General features: G+C 42.4%; 2 protein-coding genes across 3 annotated transcripts in view; one reads left to right on the top strand and one right to left on the bottom strand.

Annotated features, from left to right (window-relative positions):
• The window catches only part of LOC140374132 (uncharacterized), a 181,185-nt gene that overhangs the window by 13,951 nt on the left and 146,936 nt on the right, over positions 1-20,298 (bottom strand). The gene's annotated exons all lie outside the window — the stretch shown is intronic.
• On the top strand, positions 925-9,005 carry thrap3a (thyroid hormone receptor associated protein 3a). 2 transcript variants are annotated; one of them, XM_072460545.1, is made up of 11 exons: positions 925-1,060; positions 3,555-3,693; positions 4,811-5,650; positions 5,802-6,413; positions 6,491-6,663; positions 6,851-6,962; positions 7,367-7,451; positions 7,941-8,104; positions 8,185-8,356; positions 8,429-8,557; positions 8,635-9,005. In XM_072460545.1, the coding sequence occupies exons 2-11, from the start codon at positions 3,575-3,577 to the stop codon at positions 8,830-8,832; spliced, it is 2,604 nt and encodes an 867-aa protein (XP_072316646.1). In that variant the 5' UTR covers positions 925-1,060; positions 3,555-3,574; the 3' UTR covers positions 8,833-9,005. The 2 variants fall into 2 exon arrangements, with proteins under 2 accessions (XP_072316646.1, XP_072316647.1); XM_072460546.1 differs by lacking the exons at positions 925-1,060; positions 3,555-3,693 and adding an exon at positions 4,305-4,408.

Raw genomic sequence — 20,298 nt, forward strand, 5'->3', positions numbered from 1 at the left:
CTAAGGACAAGTTGCCGACTCAAAAACAGAGCAATGTAGTTTATTCGATCCAATGCAGTGAAGAAAGCTGTAAAGAACGGTACATAGGTGAGACGAAACAGCCTCTACACAAGAGGCTTTATCAGCACAGAAGAAATACAAGTTCAGGACCTCAGAGTGCCGTGCATCTCCATCTTGAAGCCTCTAATCACTCGTTTGAAGACGGTGAGGTGAAGGTTTTAAGCAGGGAGAAAAGATGGTTTGAAAGAGGAGTCAAGGAAGCTATTTTTGTTAAAAAAGAAAGACCTTCTTTAAACAGAAATGGAGGGCTAAGGTTCAATCTTCCTGTTATTTATAATGGGTTACTGAACCCCTGGAAAGGTAGAGGACCAGGACAAGGACATTTAGATGCTAATCAGGTACTCAGGGTGGTTGAGCCAGGGTCTCACAAAGACAAAGAGGATTCTAATAGCCCATTAAGATTCTGAATAGGCTAGCTCGGTAGATACAAGGGGGGAGTTTCTGTTGAAACAAACAACTCTTTCTACTTCAGGAAGGCTCCTCCCAATGGGCGGGTCTTACCACAGAACAGTATTAATATCGGAGTTCTCGATCTAAATTCTTTTATTGACAATGACTCTTGGATGAGAGTCGAAACGTCTATTTTTTCTAACTGAGTCCAGATGACTACAACTGAAGTTTATTCCACAGTGTTTATTCCACAGTGTTTATTCCACAGTGTTTGTAGTGTTTATTCCACAGTGTTTGTAGTGTTTGTTCTACAGTGTTTGTTCCACAGTGTTTATTCCACAGTGTTTATTCCAGTGTTCAGTATTCAGAAGCGGAAAGCGGAGAGGCGCGCGCATGAGCGAAGTGAGTGACGTGAGTGACCACGCCCCTTCTGTGTGCCCCGCGCACGCAGCGCTCTCAGCCTCATGTCTCACCCTCAGCTCTCACCCAAACTCAGCTGACAGAAGCTGGGCACAGACCGAGGCTTCATTTGGAACAATTTGGATTTTATGCAACGGTTTGACGTGCCACGTGAATGTGGCGCTGCAGAACTGCGGGATATCGTGCACCGGTATGTTGACATTTTATTATATTATTTATATAGTATTTTATTATACACTCCATTTCGTCCAAAGGAAAAGTTAGTTTCACAAGTTTTAATGTTACTTTAGTGTGTTCAGATTGAAATGATCCTTATTTCAAGATTACACCACAAACATTTTAGTTTAATATTTTACTTAATAAGTCTGCTAGTAATCCCATGAAGGCTAATTCATATTTATGTGCACGAGTAATTCACTTTTGATGGTCTTACCCTGTAGCTGATCAGATGACCAATATTGTCCCCATCTTATCCATTTTACTCACACTTTGTCAACCTCATGAGGAAGTTGCTTATTGGGTAAATCTGTGCTACCAGAACAGGGATGTGGCCAATCCCAAATACCTGGAGCATAAAATACATTATAAACAGGTATCAGTGAATTAAGTTTTTATTTTACATTTAGCTTTTCACTTAGCCTACCGTGTGTGTGTGTGTGTGTGTAAATGTGTATATATATATATATATGTATATATATATATATATATATATATATATATATATATATATATATATATATATATATATATATATATATATATATATATATATATATAGAGTTTACCCGTAATTGTTGATTGTTTAGGCTCACAGAAGATGTCAGTTTTTGTTTCATGTGGATAGGGATATTATCCATAAATCCCAACTGACAGCTAAATAACAAAGTCCACCATAGAATTCTGACCTGTTCTCCAGCTCCAGTTGACCTTCATCAATATAAATGCTTCAAGCTAATTTAGACGGATGAGTTCTGTGTGAAATGATTCCTTTGTATATAAATTAAGTTTGAAAATGTAGTACCATCACAACATGAGTCAACACACCAACAAAAACAAGACTCATCACTCTCATAATTTGACCTGAATGAGAAAAATGCTTCTTCCCATGTTTTCTGATGAGAGGCATTCTAGAAATATGGCAGGCTGTTTTCTCTCTGCAAAGTAGACTGTGCAATCAAATAAAGTTAAAAACATTTTATTTTCAATAAGTATGGGGCTTTTTAATTGACAGATACAGTCAGCATAAAATCAGCAAAATCATGTGGGTTGGAGTAAAGTTCCGAATTTGGAGGAAGAAACTGGCCTGTTATTTTACTAGGACTTCAAGGATTAATTGAGTGGTTGTGACTAGTCACCTAAAAAAAATAATCTTAGTCATATTTTGATCATTATCTGCAATATACAGACAAACACATATGAAAAGAGCTTTTTACAACAAAGACAGACATATTATTATTAAATCAAAATGTAAAAACGATAGAACATTGTCTACATTGCAACCTTTATTGGGTTAAATACGTATTAAAAGTCTCAAAGTACAATACAAATAATTGACTTGTTGGCTAAAATAATCATTAGTTGCTGCCCTAGTTCTTATTTTAATTTGTTTTAAAAACAAATAATCAACTCAAAAATCCTGATTGAAATAAAAATATGTGTTATATTTTTTGCCATATCTCTCTACCAGACATTTTCAGTGCCATAGTAATGAAATACTAATACATCAAGAAGTGTGAATTCAATGTTAGTAGCCACATTTGGTTCAACAAAATGATAAACAATTCCTAGATAAATGTATTTTTAAATAATGTAAATAATGGTGCCTCTTTTTTGTCGCTATTAACTTCACTGGCATGAAAAAACATTGTGCCAGTGACAATTGCTGAAGCTTGCTGAAATAGGGATGGGAGTCCTGGAGGAGCACATATAGATAGCGTTTGTGGTCTCAGCTGCCACTGTGGCATCCCTGTTCTAATGACAGGGCCACTTATTGAGGCAGGCGTCTTTCAGAGCGCTGGATCAAGTTTCCCGGCCATTGTTGATCAGAGCCTTTGCTTTAACACGGAATAAACAGGTGATGGGATTAAGCAGTTGCCATCTGAAGTTCCAACTGCACTACTAATCAATTCAATCTTGTATTTGAACTTGTAAGCAGCCATTTCTAAGCAATAATACCATATGTTTGTTTGATTAATTCACTGAAGGCCATTCTTGCAGTGTTTTCAGTGGATCAAATTGGCAGCTCATCGAGGCGTTCAGGAAATAATTTTCTTTGAGCCAAAAAGCTACAATATGCAGAAACAAGCTGAATTAAAATGAATGGGAGGTTCAAAGAGCACAAGAACAATGTGTGGGAAAAAAACAAGGCAAAAACTCTTTCAGTTCTCCAAAACAGTAGCAGGCGCACACAGTGGGACAACAACAGGAAGTACTGTCAGCAATCTTCATAATCATTATTCTTCAGTTACACTACTCCTTAAGTCAGATATATACTATTCAACATGTTTATTCTAAATACTATAATGATGTCTCAGCCACAATTGCTGGCAAAAACAGATACAGATTTTTTTTCGTTTTTAGATACACTAGAACTACAATTTAAGATATTTTGTCTTAACAATGCATAAATTGGTCTCTTATCTTTGGATTATGTTTTCATGTTGTCCCATCGCTTTGTCCGACAGTAGAAGGGCGGCCTGCAGTGATGTCCAGAGCCACTAAATCAGCTTCAAGGTCTCGGAGCCGCTCACGAACCCGCTCCAGATCAAGGTCCTCTTACTCCAGCAGTCGCTCACGATCTCGCTCTAGGAAGCATCGCTACAGGTATTATCAGCACATAAGGTGGCAGCACATATGCCAGGCTCCATGTGCAGCCGGCTGCACATATGCCAGGCTCCATGTGCAGCCGGCTGCACATATGCCAGGCTCCATGTGCAGCCGGCTGCACATATGCCAGGCCCCATGTGCAGCCGGCTGCACATATGCCAGGCTCCATGTGCAGCCGGCTGCACATATGCCAGGCCCCATGTGCAGCCGGCTGCACATATGCCAGGCTCCATGTGCAGCCGGCTGCAGCGCTGTGAGCTTGAATCCTGGCAGTTTGCTGCATGTCCTCTCTTCTCTCATCCCCATTTCATGCTCAGCTATTCTGTCTAATAAAGTCAATTAAGTGAGGCTCACGTATGGAGATATAGGCTACTAATAGTCTACTTCAATAGTCCATTTAATTAATAAAAAAAATACTTTGTTACATGCTTTTTATAACATAAAAGTGAGATTTTGTGAGGCAAGATAAAACATGCTTTGCAATTTTCAAACAGTAACAAAAAGGACTAACCAGTCTATCCAACTGGCAAACATAGGGTCAAGAGAGAAAGAGAGGGAGAGTTTTTTTCCTCTTCTAAATGTTCCATGTGACTGTGGGCTTCAGTAACACTGCTCACAGCAGAGACAATCTGTAGCTCGCTAACTCGGTGTGCGGCGCTGCTCTGAGCGCTGCCTTTTCTACCTACACTTTTCCAATGAAAAAACATAAGTGGTGAGTTATGGGGTTGATGCAATGTTTGCAGTTTTGTTTTGCCTGTATTTTGTATATCCTGCTTTGTATGCTACTTGAACCAGCTTTGATAGACTATTAGAACGGTTGCTTGTAACTTCTTTCCAAGCCATTAATAATAATGTATACCTTTTCAAAAAAGTATGAAATATATTATTCTGATATTTGTCACTGTATTACATTGACTGCACAAAATATGTCTACTTTTTATGTGGAAGAAGTTAAATGGAAAATACACAATGTGAGAATGTCAATTGAGATGTTTTAAAAGCTGTCTAGTGCCACCATGTGGCCTAATTGGGAACATGCTTCAGATGGCATGCATGGCGCAGATGATACATTTATTTTATGCCACATTTTAAAATGAATTTGTCTTTTTGTCAGTTCTAGGTCTAGGTCAAGATCTAGGTCTCGGTCCAGATCTCCTTCTTATAACCGAGACAAGAAATACCCTCGTTCATACCAGAATAACCGTGAGAGTCGGGGCTATCATCGTGGCTTCAGGCGGCCATACAACTTCAGAGGTCGGGGTCGTGGACGTGGCCATTTCCAGCGTGGGCGCTACCAGCGAGGAGGGGGTGGCTACAATAACAACAACAACAACAACAACCACAACAACAACAACAACAACCGTTACAACTGGAAAAACTACAAGAAACAGCCGCACAAGAATTTACAGGGGCAGTTCTATGATGGCCCAAGCTGTTCGAGAAGCCCTCCACACGCTCAGCCCCACCGCTCTGAACGATCATGCTCACCTCTGTCCAGGCACTCACAGCACTCCCTGTCCTCCTCACTCTCTCCATCTAAATGCACACAGGTATCAGCAAACAAAAACTCCAAAAATGTGCAGGAAGAACACTTTGGACAAAATCCTATTGAAGAGAGAGAGAGAAATGGTGAGGCTGTGGCTCTGGTCGGAGTACATGCTGCAGAAAAGAACAGGGCAAGTGAGGAAAAGAAACAAGACAATTGGATCCCTTTAACAGAAGTCAGCAGCCCAAAGAGCGCTAATCTTTCATCCATCTCTGGAGGTACTTCTGCACCAAGCACCCAGTCTACTTCTAATGGCATGAGCAATGGGTCCCTCTGCTGGAAGAATGTGTGCAATGCACCATTAACAAAGAAGACTTCCCCAGACAATCTAAACCATATGCTCTCAATTTTGTCTTCAGAGGAATACTTGGATGGAGATAAAGCAGCACTCTCTGTTGCATTCAGAAGGTAAGTCACGTGAATTGTATTTTTTATTGTTTATATGTTTGTATTATTAGTACAATTTGAAATAGCTTGTTACTGAATTCTACCAAACTTTTTCCCACACAATCTCACCAATCTAATGTTCTCTCCCTGTTTTTGTTGTCGTTTTTATTAGATTTTTGGAGGAGCAAAGTAAAAATGCAAAAGCATGGGAGAATGGCACAGATAGCACTGCTGAAATGGAGGAACCAAAAGTAAATGGAAAAGAGGGTCCTGCAAAGACCGACTCAGGGCCCGGAAATCCCAAAGAGGATGTCAGTGGTGAAGTGCCCTTAAATCGCAGTGAGAATGATGACAAAATGATCAAATCTCATACAGATTCATTCATCAATGAGCGAATCAATGAAAATGATCTCTGTGGAGCGAAGGGTCCCAAAACAGCCCTACAACTGTCTGAAAAGAACAAACCGCAGAATGCAGCGTGTGTAGCCAACAGTGGTCTTGACACGGCGATTGAGAACGTATGTGTCAGGCAAAATCAGGAAAAAGCTGCTGTTTTTGCCTCTGCTAAAATGGAGCCTTTCCTCACCTCTGAGGACTCTTCTCCTGAGCGAGGTTGTAAAGCCAGAAAGATGGCTAAAACCTCTCCTGCCCCCCTTCATATCACAACACTAAAGAGGGGCAGGGAAATGCTCATGCCCGCTGAAGACGACTTTAAGGGTTTGCCAAGGAAAAAGGAGGCTACTTTTAACGTTAGGTTGGATTTCCCTGCTGATAGTCTCCTTAGGTAAATATATAGATTGATATGTCTCATTAAATAAAAAAATCACCACAGTCATACATTTCCTCCTATTTCAATTTCAGCTCTTCTGATATTTTAGCAAAAGAACGGCAGTTGTCTCAGGATCTTGTGCAGTCATCAAAGAAAGATACGGAATTTCACTCCATTTTTCAACACGTTCAGGCTGCACAGGTGCAGAGGAGTTCCTCTGAGCGGTTTGCCCAACACATTGTCACCATTGTTCATCATATAAAAGGTAAGACGCTCTATTGAGTCTCTAATTATTACCAATATGTGCTTTATTGTGCGATGTTTTCAGGTACATTTACTGGTCTGTTGAATCAGACAAAACATTACAAGAACAACAACACAGGCCAACATTCACAGATGAGTGGAACGTGACAGAACATTTAAATCAAGTTTCTTTTCATTTTTCTGCACAGCTCAGCACTTTACCTCATCTGGACTGACTCTAAACGAGAGGTTCTCCATGTACCAAAGACAAGCTGCAGCGAAGGAAATGATGAAACAAAGAAAAAGCCCAGAAATACATAGGTAGCGTGACAGTTTGTGTTCTCCTCTCTTTTTCATTGTCCTGTGGCTTCTCCCCCACTTTTAAAGGTTTTAAGGATTGTTTTTTCTCATCTACCTGGAGTGACAGTGGTTAGATTGATAGTTCACCCACCCAAAGGTTGGTAGTTACTTATAACCCTGCTGACCTGTGCATACACCCACCTTGCCGTTGTATGAATGGGCTGTGTTTTTATTTTGATCCCTGCTCCAAACAGTGTATCGTCAATTTAGTCAATGTTTTTATGAGGGGGAATGAGAAAACTGACAAAAATATGCATTAGGCCGCAATCCAGGGTGTTTTTTTTAACATACATTTGTCTTGTGTACTCAATTAGTTGTGCAAACCAAAAATGTCTTCACATCTAATCTATGTTTGGTTGTTACAGGAGACTTGAGGTTTCACCAAGTGCATTCAGGAAGCACTCTCAGATTTTTGACGCGATCAAAAGGGCAGAAGGCGGCACTTACAAGGTGACTGATAACCATTTCAGTGTGAAATCAGTGTGAAAAACAGACAACAAAATAAATGAGCCAGCGTCTAGCCTTGAGGCGCTCCCTAAAAGCCTGAAGGGAGGGGCTGTGAGTGCTAAATTCACAAAGACAAAATAAGGCTGCTTGACTGTTTGTTACCTGCCACCACAACATGGGGGTTTGATTAAAAGTGGGCAAAGGCCTAATCCAGGCTAAAGTAAGGAAGCTGCTGTGCCCTTGCAGTTCAAAGGAATCTAAGCAAAAGTTTTTGTAAGTATGTTTTAACCTAAATAACCAGACAAATCATGACTGTTATTGCCAGACTTTGGACTGTCAGAATACAAATAAATCAGTCAAGAGCAAAATGTGTTTCTGTGTGCTTCTGCAAGTAACGTTTAGTGAAATGCATGGCAGAGAAAACTCTTGAGTGCTACTGCAGGCCAGTCTAAAGTCCATCCACGACAATGTGTTCTGTTCTAATTTGCTCAGGATGTTGAAGAAACAAGTAAGGGAGCCCCACTGGACCTCCGCGGGGATATCGAACAACGCAAAAACCCTTATAATCATGATCCAGATGTGCCACAAGTGGATCGTCGTGACTCGAGTGCGGGAAAGACTACTGTCATGTTTTCCAAGTGCCTAAATAAGTCTCTGTATGTACACTAATTACAGCCTTGTATGTCTGTAGCAGCAATCAGATGTACTTAAAGATGAGCTCTTCTTTTCTTTTAAGACAAAGCAAGAAAACCCGTGCCCGTTCTTCTAGTTCGTCCTCATCGTCGTCATCATCTTCAGAGCACAAACAAGATAATATTGCCCCTGTGAAGTCTGAACTGGGGTCAAATAGAGTAAAACTAGATGCAAAGGAAACCTCGTGTGATAGAGGAAAGTCGTATGAAGCATTTGTAAGTAAATCAGGTCTTTTTTAAGCGTCGAAACGTTTTCCTCTTTGACATTCTGACTCCATTTGGAAACAGCACATTCAAATCCGTGGACGAAGCTGGAACAGAGGTAGTGCTCGATGTAATTCAACAGACACAAACTTGCCCACAAAGAAGGAAGATCGGGACCCAGACTACGCCCCTAAAAGCCAGAAATACTATTTAGTAAGAGCTCTTTTCCGAACAGATATTCTTTGACTGAACTTAAAGTGCTGTATTTACTTGGATGATGTTTTCTTCAGCATGATGACAGAGATGGTGACGCCGACTGCAGGTGGACGGACACGAGAGGCCGAGGCAGATTAAACTCTTTGCGTGGAAGAGCTCGATTCATCATTCGCAGGGCCAGTGCCAACTATAATGGCGCCAAATGGGCTCAGGTCAATAAGGAACAAACTGATCTCGCTCAGGACCATAAAGGGGGCAATGAACGGAGATGAACTGTGAGCTACAAACTATTTTAGCACTGTCCGCCTTCTTATGGGTTCTTACATTTTTAGCTGGTTTCTATAGCGTTATAATTTGTGGTGTAAGTTTTAAGGCACATAGTGATTTTTCTTTTAGAAGCTTTCAATGCCTGATAATAAAATGGACAGTTTTTTGACAAATCCTACATGATTGTCATCTTGTGTGATATGTCAAGCTAGGGGACCAAACTGTAAACGCCACATCGATTCCAGTACGGACTTTTGCAGTTTTTTGCTAATGTAAGCCACTGACTATGAGTAAAGTGTGGAACGTAGTATGAAGTAGTATCTAGAGCAATACTTTGATATGGGCGCTCTCTGATCATTTTTTGTAAATAAGGTTTTAACAGCGCAATATTAGAATTGGTCTGCAGTAATTTAATGCCATCTTGCTGGATGCTTATCCTTGATTGTTTGAGTGTATACATTGATACTTGTTATGGAAACTGAAATGTACATCCATGTGAAGTAAAAAACTATATATCAAATTTGTACTTTACATGAAGTGATGATTTAAAGTTGTATTTTTAACACAAAATGAAGTTTAATGTGGCCATAGCTGCTTGTCAACACCAAATATCATCAAACCTCAGAAGCTGAGTAAGATGGGCCGGGTTAGTCCCAGGATGGGACACGGGGGAAACCAGATGCTGCAGCGGGGCAGTAGTGGGGCAGTAGTGGCCCCAGTGCAAACTGTTGTGTCCTAGGAAAGACACTGGACCCACATTGCCCTGTATCAATCTGGTATGTGAATGAATGATTGTTGGTGGCCAGATGAGCCCATGGCACAAATTACTAGCCTCACCTCTGTCTGCCCCAGGGCAGCTGTTGCTACAGTAGTAGGTTTATAAATTGAATGCATTTTTAATATGATCATGGCTCATTATTAAGTTGTTCCACAGAGCAGCATTTGTGTGTTGGGTTTGAACGTTTTTTAAGTGAGATCCAAATTTTTCTTCAAATGATCTTCAATGATATTGTTTAAGATGCTACTTTTCTGATAAAAAGATAAGCACATTATACTCATTACTTTTAGAAATAGATCTATACGGGTTTCTCCATGGCTGAGCAGCCGATATTTTCAACAAATTGTCATGTTAAATCACTATAAACCCAGTCACAGTTTTACAATGCAACATAAGAAAGTATAATAATCCAATCCAACTTCATTTTCACAGCACATTTGACTTATTTCTTTGATTATTATATGTTTTTTTCTGGCCTGAAGGCTTTATTTGACAGGACAGCTGCAGTTTGAAATGGGAAGAAAGAGGGGAGAGATAGTAGAAACAGCACAAGTGCAACGTCCTAATCTACTGCGCCACCGGCGAAGCACTCAGAACACATTTTATAAGCGAGATAGTTTTCAAAGTGCTGCATATAAAAGCAATATAAAACAGACATTTAGATCTAATACAAGGAAAGACAGATCAATAGCGATCATTTTTGTTACATTTGAACAAATATGAATATCTTGATATTTGTTTGGGTTATTTTATCGCAATGACCATATTCAGACAGTATTCTGGAGAGCCATCAGAATTGTGTAAAACAAGCCTTTAAATGTTTGGTTGTGGTCCACTCGCTCTCCTGAGTGGTCCCAGGTGAACGGTCCCCATTCCCAGTTGTCTCCGGCTCCACGGGAATCTTGTGTTTTCTGAAGGGAAGTTTCAGGGTCGCATGTTCCGCTCATTTGCACTCTGCACCGCTTTCTTTCTTCACTACGGGGACGTGTTGGTCCAAGAGTCTGTTTCTGTGCACGCAGGAGGAGCAGGCGAGCCTGTCACACTCGAGTCTGGACTGTTGCTCTCTGTGGTTGTGCGTAAATCCAGAGGTGCTGCAGAGAGGGAATGCTGCTCACCGTTCATGGTCATGACCATCGGCATCAACTCAAGGGAAGAACACTGGAAGCTCCTAAAGCAATACGACTATAGGGGAAAGCTGAATTAGGCAATAGCAGGAGTGGGCAATTATTCCTCCGAGGGCCGTATTCGAATCCAGGCAAGTAGCCGAGGGCGGGCCCGCCATCCTTGGTGTGAAAAAAAACATCCCCCCCAAAAAAATGAATAAAAAACAAAAAAAAAAAAAAAAATAGAGATAGATATATGTAATATAAAATAAAATATAACTTTTCAGTCAAATATTGGCTATTGAATCTATTATTTAATTAATTTCATGTCCTCTTTATTAATGATACAAGTGCAGACATGTTACAGACGGTTAAAAAATAGAAACTAAAATATTTCTAGAGTCCGGATTAAAACATGCCGAGGGCCACATCTTGCCCCTGGGGCCACAAATGTCCAGGTCTGGCCTAAGACAACCGGGCCGTATGTGACCCGCTGGCCGCAGTTTGCCCAGGTCTGAGCTATAGGCTGCTGCTCTATTTCAGAATCCCATTTTAGCGATTGCCTTCTAAAGATGACAGCGCCATGTTCCCAAGTCAAAGTTCATCTTGATGTTGGAAGAGCCGCAGGTGCAGTTTGGGCTGCTGCTCCGTGCGCACCTATGACACACTGCAGGTAAAGCGCAGCTGCCAGCCCTCATAATAAAAGTATAATCACTCACAGAGGCGCGTGTGGTGCTTTCCCGCTCTTCTTTCGACAAACCCAGAGGGACTACTGCATGATCTGAGTCTTTTCTCTGTTGTGACACATTAGGTCAGCTAACAGTACTGACTCACTGTGAAACATGTGGCTTTTGTGTGTCAGAAGCAAACTAGTGCAGGACTATTATTAATAATAACTTTTATCTATATAGCGCTTTTCAGTGACCCAAAGACGCTGGACATATGTAAAAAAAAAGGGGGGGACAGAACGTACAATACACATTAATATACAGATAAAATGAACAAGACAGAAGAAGTAGAGAGAAAAAGATGGGGATGTAACAGGGGGTAGAAGAGTAGGCAATGGGGTAGAGGAGGCTAGGGGTAGGGGAGGTCATAGGCTTGGGTGAAGGTTTTTAGGCGGGATTTGAATGTTGTGAGTGAGGGAGAGTGGCGGACAGGTTGGGGGAGGGAGTTCCAGAGTCGGGGTGCTGTTCGGGAGAATGCTCTGTCGTCAAAAGTTTTGAGTCGGGATGTTGGTGCAGTCAGGGTGAGAGAGGAGGAGGATCGGAGAGCTCGGGAGGGGCGGTGGGGGATGAGGAGGTCAAACAGGTAGGGGGGGGCAAGGTGGTGAAGAGCTTTGAAGGTGAGGAGGAGTATTTTAAAGTTTATGCGCTGCTTGATGGGGAGCCAGTGGAGAGAGCGGAGAACGGGAGTGATGTGATCACGGGACCGGGTGTGGGTGAGGAGGCGGGCAGCGGAGTTTTGGACCATTTGGAGTCTGTTGAGGGAATGGGAGGAGATGCCAGTGAGGAGGGAGTTGCAGTAGTCGAGGCGGGAGGAGATGAAGGCATGGATGAGGGATTCAGCAGCGGGGAGGGTGAGGCAGTGTCGGATTTTGGCGATGCGGCGGAGGTGGAAGTATGAGGTCTTGACGATGTGGCTGACATGGGGAGTGAAGGAGAGGGTGGGGTCCATGATGACACCGAGATTGCGTACCAGGGTAGAGGGGGTGATGGTCGAGGTGTCGATGCTGAGTGAAAAGGGACCAGTTTTATTGAGAGTGGATTTGGTGCCAATGAGGAAGAGCTCTGTTTTGTCACTGTTCAGTTTGAGGAAGTTGAGAGTGAGCCATGATTTTATTGTAGAGATGCAGGTTTCGATGTGGCTGAGGGGAGGGTTTTGGGTGGATTTGGTGGTGAGGTATATCTGGGTGTCGTCAGCGTAGCAGTGAAAGTCCAGGTTGAGTTGGCGGAGGATGTGACCAAGAGGGAAGATGTAGCAGATGAAGAGGAGGGGGCCGAGGACTGAGCCCTGGGGGACCCCTGCGTTACTGGGGAGAGGGTGGATGAGTGACCGGAGAGGGAAATGAACTCTTGCCTGTTGGTGAGGTAGGATGTGAGCCAGTCAAGTGCAGAGCCCTCAACACCCAGTTGGCGCAGCCTTTGTAGGAGGATGGAATGGTTTATAGTGTCAAAGGCTGCGCTGAGGTCTAGTAGTAACAGGATGTTGAGGGCCCCCGAGTCTGCAGAGGTGAGGAGATCGTTGAGTACTTTGACCAGGGCTGCTTCAGTGCTGTGAAGTGGGCGGAAGCCAGATTGGAGGGGTTCATAGAGGTTGTTTGACTGGAGGTGGGTGTGAAGTTGGGCGGCGACGATGCGTTCCAGCGTTTTTGAGAGGAACGGCAGGTTGGAGATGGGGCGGTAGTTGGAGAGGTTGGCGGAGTCTAGGGTGGGTTTTTTGAGGATGGGGGTGATGGAGGCCAGTTTGTAGATGGAAGGAACATGGCCGAGGGATAAAGACTGGTTGAAGAGGGTGGTGAGATGGGGGATGAGAGCAGGGAGGCAGGCCTTGGTTAGGGTCGTTGGGAGGGGGTCGAGAGAGCAGGTGGTGGTTTTGGAAGCGGTGATGATGTCTATGATATGAGAGGAGTTAACAGAGGAGAAGGTGACTAGCCTATAACTACTGGAACTTCATGCCTGACTCAATAGTCACGGTTAAAATAGGCCTAGCCACATCTCAGTTTTGGATAAAAGGAATAGAAGCCAAAATCACAAGACATCTATTTGAGCTTTCAGAATAATGATTATTCAAGTCAGCTGACAATGCACAGAGTCTAAGTGATGTCATTCAAATAATCCACTTCAAATCCAAACCTGGTGTGAATATTATCTTCAATTATTGTCTTCACACTTTCCTTTCCTCCTCCGTCTAATCCTACGGTCACTTTGGTACTTTCCTCTCACCGGTGAAGTGATGGACAACTAACTGAAAGTCATTCTGACTCTAAAAACCCTAAAATATCATTATCAGGCTGTGCAAGAACATGTTGTACAGGTGCAGCTCAGATCACAGTCGTTACATTGTCATCAGGTGTCATTTACCGTTTGCAAACTATTGTAGCAGGACGGTCTATTGTCCACCTGCAGGTAATGACTGAGGTGAGGGCGCCCTATAAAAGGAGGGTCTGTTACGTTGCCCGACCTCTCACCTCTGACATCAAACCAAGATGGCAGCTCGCAGAGCCACAGACTGGGCAGCCGAAGATTAGTGACAAACTAGTTCTACTTTCAGCGTAAAGCGTTGTGGCCTCAAGGTAGTTTAGCTCACACCTGGTGAGTTGAATCTATACGTACTTTCTGCACTATTGTGTAGTGGGAGCTAACTCGTCCGTGTTCTAGGCTCGGGTGTCGGCTTGTTGCATCGCTCTGGTCCTTAACTCTGGAGCCTAACATGCCTTTCATCAGCGGTAAGCGACCTAATACAGCCGTCAGTCCTGTATTCTAAACTACAGCTTATTTCGCGTTGTTTGTGAAGTTTGGGGTCCTTCCTGGAAGCCGGCCTCGTGGTGTCTCCAAACGCGCTTCGGGCATAAGCTAACGACATCATGCGGTCCTCCTCTTCTTCTTTCTTCTTCGTCTCCCTTCCATCTAAGAGTATGTGATTTAATGATCTGGGACTATTTATGTGTCACGTTACAGTGAAGTGGTGACAACGCTGGATGCGAGTAAAATGTCAAACTGTAATCTGAAATGTAACACGTGATGAAAATATGTGTTTTAATTTATCGAACTAACTTATATAAATTATTATACAGCTTAATAAATGTACACCCTTTTTGTATCTTTGTCTGTCCAATTATTACAGTCCTAACTTACCTGTGTGACCTTTATGACTCGGGATCAATTAATTAGTTTGAGGGTTTCCTGTCCCTAGCCCTAAAAACCGGGTGGCGTTGTTTGTACATGTGAAGCAGATGCTGTGGGTACGAAGACGGCTACTGCTCGTAATGCCACACTGACTATATCAAAGACATATCAAGTTTATTCTGAGCCACTCGTCACCTGCATCTGTGTGGGTTATTTTAGAGAAGGTTTTAGTTGTTTCGCCAAAAAGGCTGCTAAGCTTGTTATGAGATGTAGAGATGGCAACAGATAACAGATTTTTCGTTTGAAGACAAGCAAAAAGGAGACAAATAATGCCCAATACCTTTTGAGAAGGAGGCTGTTACAGCGAGCAGAGCGCAGGACAGGACCACTCTCAGACCAGGACCAACCCAGAACTAAAGCAGGCCTATCTCACGCAGGGCTGAAGTTCAACCCAAACCAGGACACATACAGGACAGAATCAGGTCCAAACAGAGCCACGGGAGGAGAAGCTGTTGTAAAGGTTAAATACTTAAATTATAGACCATATTATTCTTATATTTGCTTCGCAGCTTGTATTTTGACAATAACATTAACTCACTAATTGAGTTGGTGCTAGATTTACTGCAAAGCTCTTTTATATCCTTCTATCCATCTTCTTCCCATTATCCGGGGTCAGGTCACAGGGGAAGTAGTCTTAAACTGTTGTTTTGTTCTTATCACTCACTGGTTAAAAATGTGAATTAAGAGTTAGTTTTCGAATTCAAAAATACATGATAAATACACACAAATGCCCCACACTGACACGTGGCAAGCTCTGAAAGTGACTCCTGTGTCGAGCTGTGTCACTCCATCACTTTAAGTGAGGCATGTTCAAACTATGGCCCGGGGGCCAAATGTGGCCCTCAGAACAATTTTTGTTGGCCCTCAAGCTTGGTCTAAACAAAATTTACAGTAAAATTTTAAAAATTCAAGCATTTTGCTGTTATACCAACCTAATATTAATGTTCCATGTCTTATTAAAGGTGTGGAGGCGAAGCAAAGTCAAACATTTTGAATTATTCACTTTCTTCACAAATTCGACATTATTGAGTTGGCTGTGGCCCTCTGCGCTGTAAGTTTCAAAATGTGGCCCTCAGTGAAAAGTTTGGACACCTCTGCTTTAAGTGCTATGTCATTCGGTGTCGCTAGTGTCAGAAGCGCCTCTGAAGTCTTTCGCTTTGCGTTTGTTTTGTGGTTCACTGGTGATAAATATTTGCCAGTTCCTCTTGAGAGATAATTGTGATCCAGTTGTTGTGTTGCTTTTAACGCCCGGTTTTAACGGCAGTTGGCATCCAGGGCCGGCCCAGCCTATAAGCGAATTAAGCAGCCGCGTAGGGCCCTGAGGCTTTAATAGGGCCCCCAATCTGGCAACCCGTCTTATGCGAAGTGCAAGCGCAGCGTGCGCCACTAGTGTAGTAGCGCTGCTGGCGCGGCAGCGCACACAGCGGTAACATATAAGGCACAAACCGCATTTATTTGTAATGACAATCTGGCAACCAAGGCACCAAACCTGCGCTGATTGGTCAACTTCATTGTGCGCGAGCAGGAGAGCAAAACATAAACACAACAGAACGTGGTCCCTGCGTGGTCCTCATGTCCAGAGGAATATATCCCCCCAATGCCGAAAAACGAAAGAAGAAACTTCTTGAAGATGTAAAGAAACTGCAAACTCAACAACACTCTCCAGGTATTGAACTTATCTTACAAAGAGACGGTTAATGCTGCTGTTTGAAACAACACGATTCTGTCACGTTAGTTCGCTCAGGCTGGAGGCGACGAGAGCTCTGCCCCGCGCACAATAATATGTCTGAATGAAAAGATAATAAACTTAACATTTACACCAGCCCCGTAGTGTCAGCTGCAGGTGAGGCCGGGGAGGGGCCTCTATGCCCCGGGTCACTAAGAGGCGGAGATCCGGACCAGCGCCGTCTCGTCCAGAACCTCTGATGTGAGACTTTGGAGTGAACAGTGTGCGGCCCCTGTCCCGGGCCCCCTGTCTCGGGCCCCGGGGGCCCCTATCCCGGGCCCCTGTGCAGCCTCAGTCAGAGATGAGCGGGTTTGAGTTTGCGTCCCTCTCTCTCACATCACCATGTGTGAGATCAATCGTGACTCGTGATGTCTGTTTGACTTCTTAAAGTGCAATAAGAGGAACGTAAAGGTTTATGCACGTCAGGTCCATCAGCCAATCACATCGCAGCATTGTTTCATGCAGGAGTCCAGTGTGTGATGATCTGATCAGAACAAACATTTATATTGTAATTCACTTTTAATAGAGCAATAAAACATTTCAATTTATTTAAAAAGCATCATTAGACTATTTGTTATAAATTATAATAAATTGATAGTGAAAAATAACCAGACATATTATGATTACGTCTGTTATAGAATAATACTATATATTTTTATATAAAAGTGGCAAAGCTGCAGAAACGCAGTCTCTTCACTATAGCTGGGTTTGGACCTTCACTTCTCGGTCTGTTCATTCTCTGGGAATAACATGTTTGCACTGTTTTATCAGTGTTAATTGTTAATCAAGCAACGCTTATGCCATTTGTTTAATTTAATATAACTTGTTTGGTCACTTTGGCAAGAAGGAACAGTTGGGAACAGTAAAAGATAAATTAGTAAGGATAACTAATACTTTTACATTTTCAGTTAAAATGAATCAATTTGACCATAATGATTTTCATAGCCAATATTGTATTGAGTTATTAAGTACATTAATGTAATAATAACTGGCTTTAGTCACTTTCTCCTGGCACAGTTTCATTACATCAGTGATGCGGCCCGCTGGGCCTTTCAATCCGGGACGCCAAGCTTGTCCAAGTTATATAAAAAAATAATTGAAAAATAAACAAATATATCCATCCATCCATCCATCCATTTTCTACCGCTTGGTCCCTTTCGGGGTCGCGGGGGACTGGAGCCTATCCCAGTGACTTCGGGCTTTAGGCGGGGTACACTCTGGACAGTGGCCAATTTGTCGCAGGGCCAACAATTTTGCCTAACACTCTTTGGATGGTGGGAGGAGCCGGAGAACCCGGAGAGAACCCACGGTAACACGGGGAGAACATGCAGACTCCACCCAGTGTGGTCATGTGATGTTGGTCTGGTCCGGGAATCGAACCCATGATCTCCTTCTTGGGAGACAAGAGCGCTAACCGCCTTTGCCACCGTGCACCCAATGTTGTGTTCTCTACATTTTTAGTTTCAAAACGCGGTGTGTTTTATTACAATCAGAATCATTTTTACTGAGAAATTAGTCTTATTAGTCCCGCAGTGCGGACCGCGGCCCGGGGCGCAGCGCGGACCGCGGGCACTTTCAATAGACAACTGGCGTGTCACTATTGTGTAAATGAGACTTTCTTGGCCAGACCTGACTCACGAGTCAAAAGACACATGTGCATCATTATCTGGACCATATTTCTGTGTAAATATCTCATGTCACAACGTCACACTCACTCGATGAGTACGAGCTCAGGAGCAGATGATCCAGATGTGAAGACACAGGTAAATCAGCTCACACAGAGTCATCAAGGACAGAAGGGACACTAGAGACAGCTGTGATTTGTTCTAAAGCGGGTCTAAAGCAGGACTAAAGCGGACCGCGGGGTGCGCCGCGTGCGCCACGAGGCCCCGGTTTAAAAGACGCATCACTATTACGTTTATTTCTGTGTAAATATCTCATGTTACAACGTGGGCACCTGCGGTTTATGACAGGTGCGGTTTATGACAGGTGTGGCCCTGTTAGTTTATGAATAATATCATCCAGAAATGGTCTTGAAGTGGCACATTTTGGAGCAGTTGATGAGCATAAAGTCACAGCAAGAAGCAAACGCAGCATCGACCTGGACGAAGTGTCCAACCACTGGAGACATGAGAAGGACAGAAGTGCAAAAATGTAACATTCAAGTCAAAATGTTTGCATATTCTGGTGACATTTATTAAGATTTTTTATTTATGGATATTAATCATTCCATGCTGTTACTACTAGATCATTTATGGGTAGAAGAAATGCTAATAAAAAAACGGTCCAACACTCTTAAACTTAACGACTTTTATGCTTCACTGAAAACAAAACCTCCGGAGGACGTACAGAAGATGCTGGTCTTGTTCTGCTCGACCTGGTTATGTGAGACATTCAGTGTCATGAACATGAACAAAGCCCATCACAGATCCAGCTTCACTGACCAACACCAAAGGATTGATCCTGAGAATTGCCACAACAAAACTTACACCAGACTTTGATGCAAAACAGGGAGATCAACAACACTGTTCCCACTGAAATTGAAGGTCAATTTTCCTGCTGTGTTTATTCAACTGAAATGTAATTAAATTAATTATTTAATGCATTTGAAAAACAATTTGTACATTGAGCCTTGCATTTGTTGCTTTGTTACAAGTTACAGGTCAAATCTTGCGTGTAATTTATAGTAATTAATTAGTTCACACAAACACACCATATTTTCCTGGCCCAGCCCCTCGGTCAAATTTTAGAACCCAATGTGGCCCTCGAGTCAAAAAAGTTTGGGGACCACTGGTTTAAAGGTTGAATGGACGATTTTTTTCAAACTTGTCGAATGAAATTTTTCGTTTGACATAGTTTGGATGAGCCTTCACACCTTTAGTAAGACTTGGAACATTATTATTAGGTCGGTATAACATCATAAAGCTTGATTTTTTCCAATTTTACAGTAAAATGTACTACTTTTTGTTGTTTGGACCAACTTAGCAGGAAGCCGGAGGGCCAACAAAAATTGGTTTGAGGGCCGCATTTGGCCCCCGGGACGTAGATTGGACATGCCTGCCTTAAGCAAATGTGAAATGCCTAGTATTGGATGATTTTATTGTGTGAGTATAAACTGTGAGGTGCCAACAGATCAACTTCCTGCAAACAAAACAAGTTTAGATTACAGTTATAGCACTAATTTAATTCAGTGCATTTGACTTTCTTATCGAAGTAATCTGCGAACTCCATTTCTAAGATGTCCAACAATCTATTCTACACCATTCTATGTGTTTAGAACATTTCTTATATTTTAGAGAACAGTTCTTTATCTCTGAGTGTGGGCTGTTGACTAACTTAGTCCTGACAATAAAGTTATCTTTAATTATTTATGGCAAACCATTTTAGTCACAGTATTTAGTATATAGAGAATAGAAAATGTTATGCAGTCACGATCACAATGAAAGCCCAATGGAAGTGAATCATGAGCCATCCTGGCACTATTATGAACTAGTAATGACTCAGACCCACCAGAAGAGGTCAGTGTTCCGCTGCTACATATCGAAACTATAACAATGTATTAATGATTTTTCGAGAATTCTACATGAACCGGATCTAGAATATGATGATATTATATTATGATGATGATATTACGAGTCATAGCCATAGAAACTATTATTCACAGTACTAATCCCATACGTCATAAAGGCGCTGGCACTGCTGGCAGCCCGGTGCAACCCTCTGTTACAGACACACTGTACAGCAAGAGCCAGAGGTAGAGCCGTTTATGACGGCCAGTGTTCTGCTGCTACATAAAGCAACTCAATAATACAATGTTGTTATCCCAACATGAAGGGACAACAACAGCCAATTATATGTCATGAAATTTGACAGAAAACAACTTAAATATATTGAATGTTTTATCATTGAATATTTAAAGGAACACAGTTATAAATGTTCATAGTGTTACCTAATGA

The sequence above is a fragment of the Eucyclogobius newberryi genome, unplaced genomic scaffold (genome assembly GCF_026437365.1).
Source record: "Eucyclogobius newberryi isolate DKJ021-1_F unplaced genomic scaffold, fEucNew1.0.hap1 SCAF_3, whole genome shotgun sequence".
NCBI classification, from domain to species: domain Eukaryota; kingdom Metazoa; phylum Chordata; class Actinopteri; order Gobiiformes; family Gobiidae; genus Eucyclogobius; species Eucyclogobius newberryi.